The sequence below is a fragment of the Spea bombifrons genome, chromosome 3 (genome assembly GCF_027358695.1).
Source record: "Spea bombifrons isolate aSpeBom1 chromosome 3, aSpeBom1.2.pri, whole genome shotgun sequence".
Lineage (NCBI taxonomy): Eukaryota > Metazoa > Chordata > Amphibia > Anura > Pelobatidae > Spea > Spea bombifrons.
The window spans coordinates 108,419,798-108,437,949 of NC_071089.1; the positions used below are offsets into that span (position 1 = coordinate 108,419,798).

Consider the following 18,152-nt stretch of genomic DNA (forward strand, 5'->3'; position numbering starts at 1 on the left):
ATTTGTCCCAAAGAGTCCCAAACAGAGCCCAGGGGAGATCTCAGTCTGCATGTCAGGGTTTTCACTCATATTAAGGGTTAACTTGGCACTTTTTGATACAGAAACTCATAAGCTCTGGTTAGAATGACCTTCAGAGCAAAGTGCAGGAACCTTATACCATCTCCAGTTTTTCTTCTATATGTAGTCCCCATGGAAGTCAGCCTCTTGTAGGTGCCGTGGGGTATTGGTGACATTTGCTGAGCACTTCCACTCTCAGTATCCTCAGGTTTGTGTGATTTTACCTGCATTGCATACAATATGCCCACGAACCAGAGGTTAAAAAAGGAAAGCAAACCAAGTGTAAATTTAGCAGTGCGATAATGTGTTAGCAGCATGACAGCGACTTGTGAGAAACAAAATGCAAGGATCGCGTGTCATTTTAACATAAGTCAAGATGATTTGAATGTACACTTGTCAAAGGCTTCAAGATGCCATGGAAACCAGGCTGATTAGAACGGAGAGCTAAATTCAATAAAGCCAAGCGACACGAATGTCACACACAGACGCATGCCGGGCATTACAAAAGCTGCATGTTTTCTTTGAATCCCATCCTTCATAATAAGGACATAGAACGCATCGATCAGGTACATTCCAGGGGTAATACACGGAGTATACGGTGACTTCAGGACAGAGAGTCACAGTCACAGTAACACCGCAGACTCTGGTCTAGGCACAGAAACCGGATCTTGGAGTCTGACCTGTTACACCAGGGAACCAACAAGCAAGGACAACTACAGCTCCAATGATGTATCAAATATTAAGTCAGCTTTTGTCGCAGAGACAGACAACCAACAAGCAAATCCACTGCTACTCCGGTCTTCACAAGGCACTAATAAATTAGTTATTCGCACCAGTCGAGGTTCCTGGACCATGCAGGCCCCTCAATGAGGATAGAACTAGCTAATCAAAACCAATGTGCTCATACATAAAGGAGACGGCACGGCCCTATAACATTTATATGAACAGATTGGTAGGTTACGGATTCTGGAAAACAGTGTAGCTTTCCTTATAACTGGCCTTTCTGGGCTGTAGTGGCCATGCGTGTCCTAATGTTCTATTTCAGTAATGGAAACCAGACATAGACCCATATAGACGAGAAGGTTCAATCATGTCTTTTTTGATAATGGGACCCTTGGTAATAATTAGCTGTTTCCTCTCAGTCCCTCCATTTCAAGACCCTTCTTCTCAGCATTTCTTGATATTCTTTAACAAGTAAAGTTCCCACTAGAAATAAACCAGAAACATATTTGCTGTTGGATGCATAGTTGACCAAAGTGTGTTCCTCTGGGGCTGCTCCATTTGCCTTCTGTAATGACAGCCCTGAGCAGGCCGAGTATGGAAGCTTACACACAGTGCTCGGCAGAGAGTATCAGAATGTTCCTGCGCGAGTTATGGTGGAAGCCTCTCATTCTCACCACCTTCAGCGGTAACGGTAAAGTTGATAAAAACTGGTAGGTTCCTAAAGCAATGCATGTGAAACTCAACTTATTGTTCCAGGGGACAGAAGCTACTACTTTCCACGATTTTACGGTTCTGGGTAAAACTTTGTATCCAGCTCTGCTTCTGTGCCACAGCATGTATCCGGACTACTCGTCCCAGGATATAGACGTTCACTAGGCCAGGCTGCTCCATGTCCTGAGCCTGTGACTTCTATACGATCACGGAGAGAAACAAAACTTTCACAATGCTGTGAATGAGCATTCCGCACTCCCGCCATTTCTGCGTTACCCCACATCACCCCAACCTGCGTCAATTTCTGAAGTCACTTATTATATTCATCATACACAGCCATACATGACGTAACACTGGAATTACCCCCACCGCTCCAATGTGCTATCTATATATCCTCCTAAATATTTGTATAGTGGTCCCCCAATGTATATTTGGACAGTGATAGATGAATATGGTTTTTGGAAGAAACATATGATCAAAAAAGGCTTTGATGTCTTCGTCTGCAATCTTCCGATTTATTGCAGACTACAAAGAAGTTTATACGGTGTGGGTGATGCTCTTTTTTTTTTTTACAAGGTGACTTAGAAAAGCCAGATGGATGATCACTGTTGCCTTCTTTGGTAAAACCTTCTCATTTATTATACTTAGAAAAATGCAAATGAAAATAAATGGAATAGTAACAAAATGTTCGTGAGGTGCAAATAGCTTTAGTATAATCATATACAGTGTGCAGGGTTGCTTCCAATAGTCTTTCTATAGCATTACGAGAAGCTTTCATAGTTTTCCGGAGGTCAAATGACTAAAAGTTTTGCTCGGCGTGAACTGCATTGATTTCATGTCAAGCCCAGCTTTAATGTTTCACAGAGCAATAGATTCTGGCAAGTGACGAATGCCATTTTTCTGGACACACCATGGCTCTATAGTCTCTGTAGTCAGACTCAGATCAAGAACAAAAAAATGCCTTCAAACGCACTCAAAGCAAGTAGGAGAACAGATAGGAGAAGTGGTATTGAAGGTATGCGGTACTTACAGCTCCATATAGCGCTAAACCTATATGCCGCTCTCCTTCATAAAGACCTACTAACATGTCAAGGAAAATAATGATTCCTCTCAAGTCAAAGCTGGAATTCAAGAGCAACGTGCTCTAGACTGCTATCTACTGATATGGCGTGCGAACTCATGATAAGAAACCATAACAGGCCACAATAATATGATCTTCTAGGGGTTGTGGCGCCAAACAAAGTTAAAGTGCAGCACACTCTGCGTGGTCTCCACATCTCAGTATAGGATCAATGACATCACGCAGTCACTCCGACCACATCTCAGTATAGGATCAATGACATCACACAGTCACTCAGATCACAGTATAGGATCAATGACATCACGCAGTCACTCTGACCACATCTCAGTATAGGATCAATGACATCACGCAGTCACTCCAAACACATCTCAGTATAGGATCAATGACATCACGCAGTCACTCCGAACACATCTCAGTATAGGATCAATGACATCACGCAATCACTCCGAACACATCTCAGTATAGGATCAATGACATCATGCAGTCACTCCGAACACATCTCAGTATAGGATCAATGACATCACACAGTCACTCCGAACACATCGCAGTATAGGATCAATGACATCACACAGTCACTCCGAACACATCTCAGTATAGGATCAATGACATCACGCAATCACTCCGAACACATCTCAGTATAGGATCAATGACATCATGCAGTCACTCCGAACACATCTCAGTATAGGATCAATGACATCACACAGTCACTCCGAACACATCGCAGTATAGGATCAATGACATCACACAGTCACTCCGAACGCATCTAAGATCAATAACTAACATCAGGGCAGGACTAGCGATGACAAAGCAGCCCCTTCACTTTACAGAAGGATTCTTGTGTTGTCTTCACTGAGAGATCCGGGGGAACTTTGCATAACATCCTCTAGCAATAGAAGCCAAATCTGGAAAATGCAAATCTCAATAACTTTACATAAGAACATCCAATAAAGATACTAACGATGGCAAGTGATTCTCAGTGCTTTAAGGCTATTGTCTTTCAATGTCTTCTGCAGCGCATATGGGGAAAAATATCAAGACAGACTTATTAATGGGTACAATGCAAGAAATCATGTTCAACATAACCTTTATTTGGTGAGCAATGCCCCTAAAGGCTAAATACCTCTTATTATTCAAAAAAAAAGTAATGTTTCCAAGCTGGAATAACGTTTCAGACACAAATATTTGCTGTGTCTGGTAGATTTTTTTCACAGTTAATAATTAACCCCTCAGGTTGGTGAGTTCAGTGCCAATGTTTAGCAAACGAGTCCTTGGGGTATGTTGGATTTGTCAGGATTTAAAAGGGATCTGTCTTCAAAAGTGTAGACCAGTGTTCTTTAGGAGATGTTAAAGTAACTTGTTTTTATACCGGTTCGAAAGGCGTACGTTTGTTATTGTGTGTGATTTAAAATGACTCCACTGATTGTAACAGCGCTACGGAGTCTGCTGCCGCTATATAAATAAGTGTAATGTAATAACGTCTTTAGGATGGGTTTAATACAAAGAAGGCATAAATATTAGCGAGATCCACTATGCCTGAACCTAATTTGCAAGTGGGTTACAGCGAATCCAAAAGAGACAAGCAATGGATAGAAATGGTGGCATTACAAAGTGTGGGGTAAAGCGAAAGCCACATCCAGCGGATCAGGTTCTAGAACACGTGGCACTTGAAGCAGGTGCTAATCCAGCCTATTGGAAATTCTGTCTCCGCGAAACGTGATTATACAGAATACTGGGATCTACCCGCTGTAATGTATCTGCAATACGCAGGGCGTAGAATCTATAAAATAAACATAAACATATAAAGCAAACCAAGCCAAAGGTTTCCATATATAACAACCACAGCGCGAGAATGTTTTGGAAGCTCTCAGTTTCATGTACATCCTTGACAGAAGAACACAGAGTATGTTACGGTATTTTGGTACAAAAACACAAAACAAATGGGATTTATCATTATTCGAAAATACAAAACCTGGTACAGGAGCCTTCAACGTTACCAACCTAGACACAGGAATAATACACGGCACAGGGACAATATAATGAGGAACATTATAAAAGCAAAGCAAGAATAAAAAAAGGAACAAACTATTTAAAGATGATCAAGGTGGAGTATAATAAAATAGATGGCGCTTTTCAAAAGTTTGTGTCACTTGGGTTCAAAAGCTATATTTGTCCATTGAAATAACATGAAATGGATCAGAAATACAGAGCAGACGGGGTTAATGTTGTAAATGACTATTGTGGCTGAGTTGTAGTAGAATATCTTCATAGACGCACAGAGGCCCTCTATCACTCCCATCACTCCTGTGTTCCAATGGCACTTTGTGTTCGCTAATCCAAGGTTAAGTTTAAAAGGCTAATTGATCGTTAGAAAACTCTTTTGCAATTATGTTTTTTAATGATAACAGCTAGGCCACCCCAAACCTTTTGAACGGTAACGTGGATGGATAGATAGATAGATGGATAGATAGATAGATAGATAGATAGATAGATAGATAGATGGATAGATAGATAGATAGATAGATAGATAGATAGATAGATAGATAGATAGATAGATAGATAGATGGATGGATAGATGGATGGATAGATAGATATCCACTATTCTACAAGGTTTTCTAGAAGATTATACTGTCCCTTTAAAACAAATCGCTCCTAATCATTTATCTGGACTGAGGTTCCTTTTCCGTGCGCTCTTTTCCTGTGACACCGCGTGGTTGCTTTGCTGCGGCTTTCTGATCTCATACAATTTGTTTACAGAATAAATAAACAGCATGTTGGCTGGAATACCAATGACCTTTCAATCAATGTGGTGTTGCCTGCCTAATTGCTGCGGCACACACCCAGCTGTTTCATATACTTTAATAATACCGGGCTGTGAAGGCTTCATTAACTGTCCATAGGCACTTGCACAATATTTGCATCCAGCTTTTGAAGCAGGCACACTTTCTCTGCATTAATGACACTTGGCTCTATGGCCAAGCTCAACGTGCCATAAACTGTGTTCTTTACTAGTTACGCCTTCATAGGAAATGACATGTGAACACTTTAGATGTTTACACTGTTTTATATTTTTATATCATAGAATCCTTGTTTAACCTCTTTCCTCTTTAGCTCTCTCCCCTTCTCCCTGAGTATTTTCTCCTCTCTTTATCTCTCTCACTCTCTAACTCTCTAACCTCATTATCTCTCTCTTCCTTTATTCTGTTCCCATCTCTCTCCCTCTTCTTTCATCCTTTATTTCCCACAATTCTCTATTTCACCTGCTTTCTACCCATTCCCACCACTCCCTACAAAATCTGTCATGCCCACCTCTCCCCTAAAGTCACAGTGTCCCCACCACTTCATGCTTCACATACTGAAGGGGGCTGATGCTTCTGTTGTGGGCAGGTGCACAGCACCCAGGCACCTAGTGAGTTGATGTTATACTACCCAGTGGTAGTAGTGTATGTGTCAGCATTTGGTGTAAGCATGTGTGTGTATGGTGTTTGCATGTGCATGTTATTGTATGAAGTTAGATGGTGGGCTTGTGTGTGCATAGTGTTAGTGTGAGTGTGTGTCTCAGCCTTTGGTATTAGTGTGTATGTGTATGTTAGTGGATGGTGTCAGAGTGAGTGAGTGTGTCTCAGCATATGGTGCTAGAATGCCAGGGAGGAGCCTAGGGGTAGCGATGAGATGGATACAGATAGTGTGTGTGTGCATGTATGGTTTTAGAGCGAGTGTGTTAGTAAGCCATATAAGTTATAAACTTATCAAATGGATAGACTTTTAGCATATTCCTGCTGGTGGATCAAAAGACGATTATGACCCATGTTCCTTCTACCACTCGATAATACATTCCTCGTAATATCTTATAGTTAAATGATTTACTCTCTGCAGAGTTCAAACTAGCCTGCTTTGTACTTTAAATAACTGGCTTTACCCAGATCAGCCCTAGGCTTTCAGCTGCTTGTAACCAATGAATCTGAAATATTTCAGGGTTAGTCATGCTGTAGCTCCTAAACTTTCACATACAAAGGACAACCTGTGAGAAAGCCTTATCAGATGTCTCTGAGCTATAACATACTGTGTTTGCCAAGTCATAAGCGGAGCAGCTACACCCTGGATCAGCTGTCTGGATACACAGTTACAGCGGCGGCTGTGCATCCAGAGCAAATAACGTTTTTTTCCCAAAATTTTTATGAAGCCAGCTGATATATGGAGATTCAGGAACTTCAAACTGACATATGCACGTACCAGCTGCCTGTCATGTGCTCCATGGCCCACGAGGCATTTACACCTGCCAGCCCAGACCCGGATCTATTGGTTGAGGACAGTTGGATTTGTACATTTCAGGAATGAAGCCTAGCTTAGACACGCAGTTCATGCTCTGTGCTTGGATTTCCCAACACGGTTTACAGCTACGATTTTGGATCACTACATTACCCTTATTCATATAGCGCCAGCAGATGCCGTAGCGCTGTTCCAATCAGTGGAATAATGTAAAGTCACACAATAACTACTTGCTACAAAATGAGAAGATGACCCTGCTTTTGAGGGGCAAAGGTTTAATGGTAACATCAGAAAATATTACTTTACAGAAAGGGTAGTGGACGCATGGAATAGCCTTCCAGCAGAAGTGGTAGATGTTAATACAGTAAAGTCATTTAAGCAAGCATGGGATAGGCATAAGGCCAAGCTAGATATAGGATAAGGGCAAGTACTAAAGGAAAGTACTCGGTGGTTGAGGAAGGGGGTGAAGCAGTAGGAGATGACGGCTTGAATGGGGATGCGTTGGTCGGGTCCGGATGATCTGTTGATGTTGTTCAGATTGCATGATTATGATGATGGCTGATAGTGTTAGGAGGAAGGTTTGTACACTTCTCGAAAAAGGTGGGTTTTCTGAACGAGGGAGAAAGTCTGATGTAGCGAGGAAGGGGATTCCATTGAAGGGATTCAGTACGGGTAAAATTCTGAATACAGGAGTGAGAAGAGGGAATGGCGGTAGAAGAGAGACGCAGGTCATGAGAAGAACGAAGAGGGCGGTTAGTGGTGTATGTGGATAGGAGGGTAGATATATAGGGGGTGCGGAGTTATTAAGGGCTCTATAATTCAGGGTCAGAACACTTGCCAGAGAAGCAACTTTTTGACAAAGTTGTATTAATAATCAGCTCTTTCAGCAAACACTCCCCAAACCACATGATCACACACCAGCTAACTCATGCTCAAATGTATGAAAATCTAAATTAAAAAAAACCATAGAGAAGTATCATACTATGTCTCACACAGACCATATATCAACGAAGCCACAGAAAACACCCTAAAAATTATATTCATACACAGCAGCAAGAAATCAGGTCTAAAGCTAGTAGCCAACAGCAAACTCTACGCCATGGGTGCCATGATTCTGGAGAAAAAGATATATTCCGATCAAAACAGTATTTTACCAGCTTGATACATTTATATTAATTGCTCCTGTGCTGGTGTCATGCACGTTACGTGTATAGAAGAAAAAGGGTTAAACACTTAACATGAGTATTATGCGTTTCTTAATTTCTTAATGGAGGCAATAAAGTTAAACAAGTAAATTATGGCACTGAGCCTCCCGACTTGGCACAAGGTAGGCAGCTGCTGTGCCAACAGCGCCTAATCCAATAACACCCCGGACACTGGATAAAGATAGCAAGGCCGCTTCTTCATCGTGAGAGTCTAATCCAGCAGTTTAAATATCACAGCCTGATCCCGCTGGATTATTAGTTCCACTTGGTTAGAAATAAATGCAGGAGGGACGTGTTACTGTATAGTGTTTAGTGTGTATAGTGTGGGTCCTTGTCCTGCAGAGGATGGATTAACAGTGGAGTTACTTGACCCTTGGTGTAGATCTTACCTTCCAATAATTGATAATGGGGTGGCGGGTATTATTTTGAGCACAATCGTGACAAATGCTATTTATTTTCTCACTGAAAAGGGGATAGAAAATCTTCCAGCATCAGTTTATGATGTTAATTTAAACATACTGTCAGAGTCCTGGTCAGGAGAGTTGAGGCAGGAGGGGTGTTCAGGTAGCTAAGGTAAAAGTACAGGCAAGCATAAGGCAATTAGAATGGTTGAGACAGTCCAGCGGGTCGAGGCAGGCAAGCGGTACGGTAAACAAGCGGAAGGTCTGGGCCGGCAGAGTTCGTGCAGAAGGGGGGTAGCAATCCGAGTTCAGGGCAGGCAGCAGTCAGTAAGGGAAATTCAGTAAATGAGCCAAAGGTCAAAGCCAGGGGAAACAATAAACAGCAGGGAGGCAAGGGGGGAAAACAAATGGAGATTACACAAGGCAAGTACACCACAGCTTGTACAACGAGCAAGCACTGTTGAGTGTGAGAGGCGTGCTTTTATAGTGTTCCTGCATTGGTGAGCTGGTCTCTGGTGTGCAAACACCTCCCCGGGGCCGGTTTACACTATGACGATGAATAGGAGAAGCCTCTCCCCAAATGCCAGTGACCCAGCCCCCTTTCTCTGAGGTCAGTGGGGTTGACACGCCCCCTATGATGGTTCTGGAGGTTTGGCACTCTCCCCGCAGTGGTTTCCAGAGTACCGCACTTGATATACCCGCCACGTGGGCCACACGAACTACGCAAGCATGGGGATGTGGCCTAGCGCAGCGTCGCATAGTAGGCCTAAGGTGCGCGGTGGATCCTGAGGGCCTGGACGGAGTTATGGGACGCCTGAGCTGCTGGTCTGGGGGCCTGACACATACACTGCAGTTTTATATCTATAGTTTCTATGCAAAGCCCTTTCCTAACTCCAGGAACACTTTACCAGATTGTCCATAAAACTTAGATAGATTGAGTGTCACTTAGAAAAGATATTATTTAATGAGCTCCACATTATAAATTACAGATGCATGAGGTGGTAGTATTTCCTAGAACAGTCCTATAAATGCATCAGTGAAACCTCAAAGGATGTGGCTACCCACAAACCCCCACGCGTTTCACCAATTGAGTTTTTATTGACTATAAAACTTAAATTGTATTGAAGATGGATAAAAGGGTCGGGTCTATATTTTCCACATGTATCTTACATATTTTCCTGTTCTCAATTTGCCCTTAGTGTTTCCCTTACAACGCAGTTATACTATCGTCTGGAGTAGTGCAGCCCAGCGCCTGGTGCATGGCGGGTTGGCATATTCAGCGCCTGTTACCATTGTTGAGGATTCTGAAAGACAAAGTATGTATCGCCTGTGATTATTCCGAAGCCCCTGGGACTCTGCAAACTTCTATAGAAACTTCAATAGAAAACAAAGTGTCGGTGGAGCCGAATACTCTGATATCAAAGCTCTCTTTTATGGAACGGCAATAAATTCAGCTCCCTGTTGCTTCTAATGACAGGAGGGAGTTAGATACGGAAACATTTTATTGAAATGTATCTCATTAAACCGTGAAGATAAACATTAAAGAGGCCGTTTCAAATCACTAGTTGCCACAAGTGATGCGTATTAAACTATCAGCTATCTTGCTCTTCGAGAGAATCTCATATCCCCTCTTAAAACGAGTATGCCTCTTAAAAGCCATCACTTCGCATTTAATTAACTTGTAGTTTGGAGCGCCACTTAAGAATTTTTCAATTAGCAAATTGTTTGATTTTTTTTTTTGTTTTGAAGGTTCTTTTTTTGTGTAGTTTTACAGTTTCTTTGTAGCAACATCACTCAACAATACATAAATAACGGTCGGTCAACCTCAATGCGAATAAAGGACCATGCAGCAGCTTCAGAGGCAGAGAACGATATAATCAGCTGGTCCATAGACACGTAAAGGAGCGAAGTAAAGAAGGCAGCAATTTTGGCTGGTTTTTCGGAAGGAATGCGTGTCTTTTATATTTACTGTACTGAAATCAAAGATAAATCTGCATTTATTGGGATCCGATTCCTACCCATATGTTTTCTGACCCTTGCAGTCAGCCCCTGCTGACTGATCAATACTGATCAATTTATTCCAGTCGGTCTAAAAACCGTAGAAAGCCTTTGATGTTGTTTGTGTAAACCGACACAGGACTGTATGATAAAACCACTTCTTTATAGTCAGCAAGATCTGTACATTAGCCCGCTAGCGATGGCGTTATACTTAATCATAGCTATATGGCCTAACCACGAGGTGTGGGAAGCGCCTATATTGCGTATCTGGACTGAAGCACTGAAAATAATTTATCGCTAGTATTATTTATTATTTTTATATCTGACTCCAGGGGCAAAAAGTGGCAAGGCCTGCCTTACTAATTGTTTCCCAGCCGTAAGCTTACCTTCTGTCTCTCAGCGTCCCTCTATTCCTCTCTATATAACTAAACTATTAATGCTGGATTCAGGGGAAGTGACAGATCTACTTTAATTACATATTTAGCTATCTTTGCAAAGACAGCATTAAAATAAAAAATATCCACAGCATTTCAAAATTCCAAACACAACGCAAAACAAAAAATAAATTCTACTTTTAGAAATATTATGTAACCAATTTCTATAAGTAGCATCAACATATCGGCAAATATTTGGACAGAATAAGCACTCTTTTGTCCTCTAATTTACATTCGCAATATAAGCAGTTTAACAGCCAGAAACAGATGATCAAAAAGCAATTTAGCTGAGCACCGGAGATGAAAATGAATTAAACCTGTGAAATAATGATTTAAATTAGAGCATTTCAGATCTCTTTCACCCAAAGCTCTAGAATCCCCCTTTTCATCTGCAAAAATCTTTAACCTCTATTTTTTCTTTCATTTTAGTGTTTAAAAGGGAATCTTTAACCCTAAAACAAATAACACAACAAATAATTTATATTAATCGGTTTTCTTAATAGAGGATTACAAATGACGATAACATTGACTAACCCTGAATGTACACAGATTTAAAGAGGATCGGTCCGCTTCCAAAAACAACGCTTGTGTGATACATTTGTAGCGGTTTCTAAGTTGAACCGTTGCCACCAGGCTGAAGAAATCCCCATAATGGTGAGTTTGTATTTCTGTCAGACAGATTGGGATTCTACAGCTCGGTGGGCCGGTTAGGGCAGATCCTCTGGTCTCCTCAGTTGCCCAGGAGCACCACAAATTACAAAAGTAATCCTGCACAAAGTGACACTCCAAATACGTAAAAAAACACCAAAATGTGCTTAAAACATAAGGAATTTTGCACTTACAGAGAATAATAAAATAGTACGGTAAAACTGTAAAAACTAAATAGTGATGGTTTCACTCGTGAGATAACGCGATAATGTGGAGCTACGTAGGAAAACAGTTCAAAAGGATGTCCACGTGTAATAATCCTTAGAGAATGAAACGAGAACCCAATACAGAAGGTACGACAAACGGGGACTTTAATAGATACACTTCACCAAAGCTGATACAGACGCCAGGGGTTCAGAAAAAAGTCCGCAAGTTTCACGGTCAAAACTGGTGGGATTTTCTCAGGATCCTATCACTAATTTTGCCCTATTAATACCCCGAGCTGCTTTGTGTGTTGCTTCTGTTGGCCACCTCTTATTTCTTGTTATATTGTTCCAGGATCATCACAGCCTGTGGGACGGGGGGGCAGCTCAGTGGGACACTGCCTGAAAATCAGGACAGCCCAACCCAAAAAAGATGCTGCGGGAAGCAACACAAGTCATTTAACAGTCTTAATAACTGACGTCTTGGGGTATCTCAGTGTTACCAGCTTGTTAACGCAAGTCTTTCTACATTAACAATCCGCACAAGTGTGTCAGTAATACTATCAGTAGGATTAGCAGGTTTTATTGTCACGTATTTGGCGCTGCAATAACACGCAACAACGTTTTTGGTGGAATCTCTCTAAAGCCCAGGCGTACTGGAGGAACACTGTCCCTATTGTACTACGGGGGCCCGGAGCTCCATCGATGCTTTATGAAGCCAGCCTGTCCCAATGCATTAAAATAGAAGAAGAATTTAACACGGTACCCACCATGAGACAGAAACATTCGCTGCAGACTGCAATGTTTGCAGTGTTTAAATATTTAATATCAATTAGAAAAGATGTAATTAAAGCCTGTTGTTTAATATGCTAGCACAGACAGTAATTACTGCACTTTATACTAGTAATTGCATGAGGAATGAGATCTGAGCGCTGTATCTATCTTACAATATCTAAACATATTAAAAAATAATAATTCTGACGTCGCTAGTTATAATCTTTTTCAACATAAGCTATTGGTGCTTCATCGTTGATACGTTTTCTGTTAAATAATGTATAGATGACGAGTCTACTTTATGTCAGAAAACGATTACAAACTACCAAAGGGCTGATAAACAAACAAAAAAAAAACATGACCTTTGTATCTGAATCTTGAGACTTGGATACAGAATGTAAATGAATGTTGGATCTGTATGATAATACAGCAAAAAAAAAAAAGCAATTCTAGCATAAATGTTTTAAAATAGCAAAACAACCAACGGGGTGTCTTTAGTCCTTGACATATTTCATATATTTTTCTGTCCCACTTGAGGTCCCTCCTCCCTCACTTGATGTCCAACTTTTCTAGAAGCTCAGAATATTCGTTGGGTATCGATGTACAGTGGCGTAACTAGAAAAAGGCGCGAAAATTACCCTGGGGCCCCCCAACAGCTAGTCTGTGCCATCCTTGCCCCCAAACAACTTGTCTGTGCCTTCTTTGACCTTTGCTCCACCTTCCAACATACAACAAATGTAAAACACACCTACACAAATTACACACACTTACTCATACTCACAAACACATACTCCACCTCACCCCACTTACACATCCATACTCACAAGCACCTACACATCCCTGCTCACACACAAGTCCACTCCCATGCCCACACACACACGTACACATCCATGCTCACATCCATTCATACATGCATATATATACAAACACATATACATATATCCCACCTCCCGCCCCCGCTTACCTCTCACCGCTCCTACAGCTTCTTCTCCCGTTGCTCACACATTGTGCGACCCAGCCTCGGATCCACCCCGGGGACACGTAACGACACGTGACCCAATACGTGGCGGTTCAAAATAGTTCAGAAAGGGCCCTTCCGACCTGGATCGGTTTCTAAACAATTTTGAACCGGCACGAAGAGACAGGAACACGGGGCACAGGCCCCGTTGCTGCTGCGACCACTGCAACCCCTTTAGTTACGCTACTTTAAAGAGCAAAGATAAAATATATTCTTCTTCCTTTACATTCCTTACTCGGTTATACAATTGGCAATAATTAGCTCATAAAGTGAAATACATTGCCCTGGTGGAGCCCTATCTCTAGATGCAACACCTTACACAAGTCCCTCTGGCCACTCTAAATGTTGGCAGGTATGAGAATAAAAGCAAGAGTGATCAAAAAAACAGAGCAAAAAGCAAGATGGCTTCCTCTACAAAAGGATTGTCAAGCCTACGAGGACAGCCACATAAAACTTGGGCCAAACGTCATTATGTTGATAATGTAATTTTCGTACAATGGGCCACAAGGGCCGCATGTTGTCATTTAGTACTTTTAGACGTTAACGTTACCCTGACATTGTAAGCTCTTGTGATCAGAGGCCTGCCGCTACGCTACACATTACTCTTTATCCCCGTTCTAATGGGAAAGGTCCAGTACCTTTGAACAAAGAATGCTATAAAATCATTTTTGTAAAGCTTTTGATGAAATAAAAGAAAACCAATATTGGAAAACCAGTTCCGCGCCAGCCGAATCATTTCGTTATACTTAATGAAGAAGCAATCAATTATTATTAACGAGAAAGGCAAGGGCACCGCATGAAAATGTACAATAATTATTAGATCGCCTTTCTGCATGAAATGTCTGTAATCACGGGGTGAAAAGGCCGTTTACTTCTAGGTAGCTACAAACTAATGAGGTAAAATAATGAGGCGTTTGCGATCCTCAACGAGCCTTATCCCGCTGTCTAATGAAGCAGAGGGGCGAGAACAGCCAACGTAGCGGGTTTACACGTCATGGACCGTTACAGCTGACAGTACTGACCAGGGAGCTGGGCCGCGTGTCACCGATCAAACTAAAATATTACCACGTGCAATATGTATGTTTACTATACCTTATTCCAATGTCATTGAGTTTTAGTTCTTTATCTGGTAATAGTTCTTTATGCATTACATAAAGTGGCATTTCAGAATAAAACCAATAACTCAGTCTGACATAATCTGTATTTCATAAAGCCATGTTGACTCTTACTAATGAAGATGTTGAACAAAACATATTCCTAAATATATGCTTAACAAACTTTCAAATAATTTCCCAACCACAGGTGTCAGGCTCACCAGTCTGTGATTACCTGGCTGAGATTTTGATCCCTTTTGTGTATTTGTACCACTCCTGTCTGTCTTTCGAAACAATGCCAGAAAAAGATGAAAGGAACAGTCTGGCTATTCTTTGACCAAGACCCCTGAGCATGTATATAATATGACCCTGGGTCTATTTTAATATTATTTATCACTTCACCCTGTCCTCCGCCAATCACATATTTGCTGCAAGTTTTTTTGTAGAGTTAATTTGAACCTGCAGGGATGGGTTCTTCATTTTATAGATGGAGGCAAAAAAAATAGGTTGGCGGTCCCGCTGATGTCACGGGACACACGGCATTGTTGGAGTGGTAGTGGACGGGGAGTGGGGCGTGAATCTACACTAGATACCCCTTTAGTTCTATATTACCCTCCTCCTGGAATCCTAGTTTAAAATCTCCTCCAACCTCTGTACAATCTTCTCCCAAGTACAGCAGCCTCCTCATCCCATGTATTCTGGTTTAAAAGACTAATATGGCTTAAATAGCATTGATCTGATTTAAAAATCCAAAATCATAAATAATTCCTACCTGTGTATATTTTCCACTCCTGCTGCAATCATGATGTAATAAGAGATTCCACTTTGCACAATAAAATGTAAGGCATACCTAAAGAAGAAAAGGACATTGTGTTAGTCTCAGGCGATGCTTGTCTTCTGGAAGCTAATATAAAGCAGAATACAGCTTTTCTAAAAGCCTACAGGTACCTGAGAGCCAAATGTAGGATGACGTAACGTGAGAGATTCACAAATAGTTGACGAGCTGGCGAGCGATTGTCTCATTCATTCACTTAACTAGTGAATGGGTTGCATTGTAACATTCTCATAAGAGCCCGGGAAAGAAACCCACCACTTACTAAACCTCTTTTAAAGAGCCGGTAAACTTCCAAAACCGCTTTGGCCTCGTTGATAAAAGCCAAAAGTTACTTTAACCTCTCATGGGAATTTTTAGAAAACAGGATCGAGTGAAGCTGGAGGCTGGTGAAGCGATCTTCTCTCACTGCCCCGGTGGGGAGGATCACCTACTTTTATTCACTAATGGTAGAGGGGATCTAGTGAGGATAAAAGTTAGGTAAAAAGCCCATTGCTCACGGCGTGTGTGACCACAGAGGACCGGATCACAGTCTGGGAGCGGACCACGCAAGTCACCTCTACAAAACTAAACTAAAGTTCCTTTTCAAACTTTTGTGGTCTTGTAGTTTGGACACCCAGTAATGTGTGTTTGGGATCCTACTAATCCTTCCTATTGAAGGTTCTTAAAAGATCAGCCATGGACTTTTATTGGCAATAGAATTCTACGCTTAGCCTCATCTATTTATTGCACATGGTAACAGCTAACACAATAATTTAAGAGTTATCGTGGACATTAATCTTTGGCCGTGCAAAGAGACACCTTTTTGGTAACATGAGGCCACGATCTGGGACCTTCTCACACTTTATGTTTTATACCTCTAAGTAAAAAACGGGTGTTCTTTTTACATCTGTTGTCGCTCTATTCATAAAAAAAATTAAGTATAAAAATATTGGGTCACGTCTATTAGAATCCAATACAAATGATGGTGCAGGGTAAATCTGAGTTCATGTATGCTGTAATGATAAAATCTGGCCAAGACTTGCAACAGAGCCATCTATAAAACCACCAAATGGATTTTTAACCCATTGCTCGTGTAGTTTTATTGATTGTAGTAGTCAAATCAGATTTAGATATATAAAAGGCAATTATTTTTATATACACTATGGATGGATATTTTCATATTTAAATCTAGGTCATGGCTCTTTTCTTTGGTTGTTTCCATGACAATCCCCATTGTGGGTTTCCTTTTATCCTCCGATACTTTCTTCCAAAACGGAGTCGCGGAACCAGCCGTCTGATAAATCGGAAGGACCGTCGGTTGGAGGAAGGACAGCAAATTAGCTGCAGTCCTATAAAAGCCTCACAATGGTTGAAATTTACGCTGTGTTGTAATCACATTCTATTAATACCGACCTAAAGCTGACACTTTTACAATCCAAAAACCTAAACTATAAGAAAGAGAAACTATGTATTCAGCTATAACTGAAGGGAATTACCAGTTGTAAAGAAGATGACAAACCTCTACATAATGACTTTTATAAAAAAGGGAAGTTTTCACTGCTGTTAGGCAAGAGTTTAGTATGATATTCAGCATGACTATGAGGGCAAGATGCAAAACCAAGTCATGAGATCTGGAGGTTTACTAGAAAAGAAAGGGGTTTTGTTTTTTTTAAAGAGAGTGGATAGTGTTATAACTCTTAACATATCCAAATGGTATAATGCAGCGGAACCATGGAATCAGGTCACCCAAAAAATGTTTCATATAAACTTCATAGGATGGCTGATTGGAGGCTCTCCCTCTCTGGACCCATATGGGAGCCTGAAGGCAGGGGTGAGGTTGAAGGGCCGGGGTTAGTTGTGCACAAGGAAAAACTAGCACCATTTCATGAATGGGGGGTGGCAATGGGCAAGACTGGGTCAGCGGTAGGAAAGCCTAAAAGGTCACCAGTCTTGTCTATCACGTGGCGCTATGATCCACATTCTGCTCCTATCCATGTTATAGGAAGCCAGCTTAGTGCCAGGCCCAAAAGAAACATTTCACGTGTATCCAGAGTTGAACCAAATTACTTACCATCCAAAGCAAAAGAGTGCAAGATACAGGCCCAGAAGGGTTGCAACTATATGCCTGATTAAGGAGCTAGTTTTGCTTGAATGAAGGTAGGTGCGAAACCAAATAGCAGCAAGCAAGGCAAAAAGTTGGCACGCTACAAAATTCACCTGTAAAGAGAACAGAAACAAGCGGAGATCAGATCACCTCCAATCATCTAACATCCATTTACTAAAATTCCCAATAAGCGGACAAACTGTGAATGTATCCCCTTTCATACAGTAAGGGAGATTGGAAATCACGCTGACAACCCATTTTGTCCTAAACAAACCTTTCAATCTCTTTTAACAGTTTGTCCGAGGGATCTAGTCTTAATTTGTTAATGCTAATAACCCCCCACACAAACACAGAGAAGCAAATACATTATACAGCTCTACAGACGTATGTAATGTTGGTCTATAGTATAACGTATAGAATGCGTCAAAGGGTCAGTAGGGTCAGGGTATTTGGCATAATGATTCACAGGTTATAAAAGAGGAAGCTAACGCACGGGTTAAGTATGATATTCAACGGGACTAAGAGGTCAAGAGGCAAAAAATCATGATGTAGAAAGCATACGGACCTGACGTTTACTATAAAAAAATAAATATGTATTTCAATAGAAATTTTAAAACGTCT

General features: G+C 41.3%; 1 protein-coding gene across 1 annotated transcript in view; it reads right to left on the reverse strand.

The window, feature by feature from the left end:
* MBOAT2 (membrane bound O-acyltransferase domain containing 2) overlaps nucleotides 1-18,152 on the reverse strand; it is a 58,029-nt gene that overhangs the window by 16,319 nt on the left and 23,558 nt on the right. The window contains exons 2-3 of the mRNA XM_053458837.1: nucleotides 17,499-17,644; nucleotides 15,386-15,463 (exon numbers count right to left, since the gene is read on the reverse strand). Coding sequence (XP_053314812.1) covers nucleotides 15,386-15,463; nucleotides 17,499-17,644 — 224 coding nt within the window. The remainder of the gene's footprint in view (nucleotides 1-15,385; nucleotides 15,464-17,498; nucleotides 17,645-18,152) is intronic.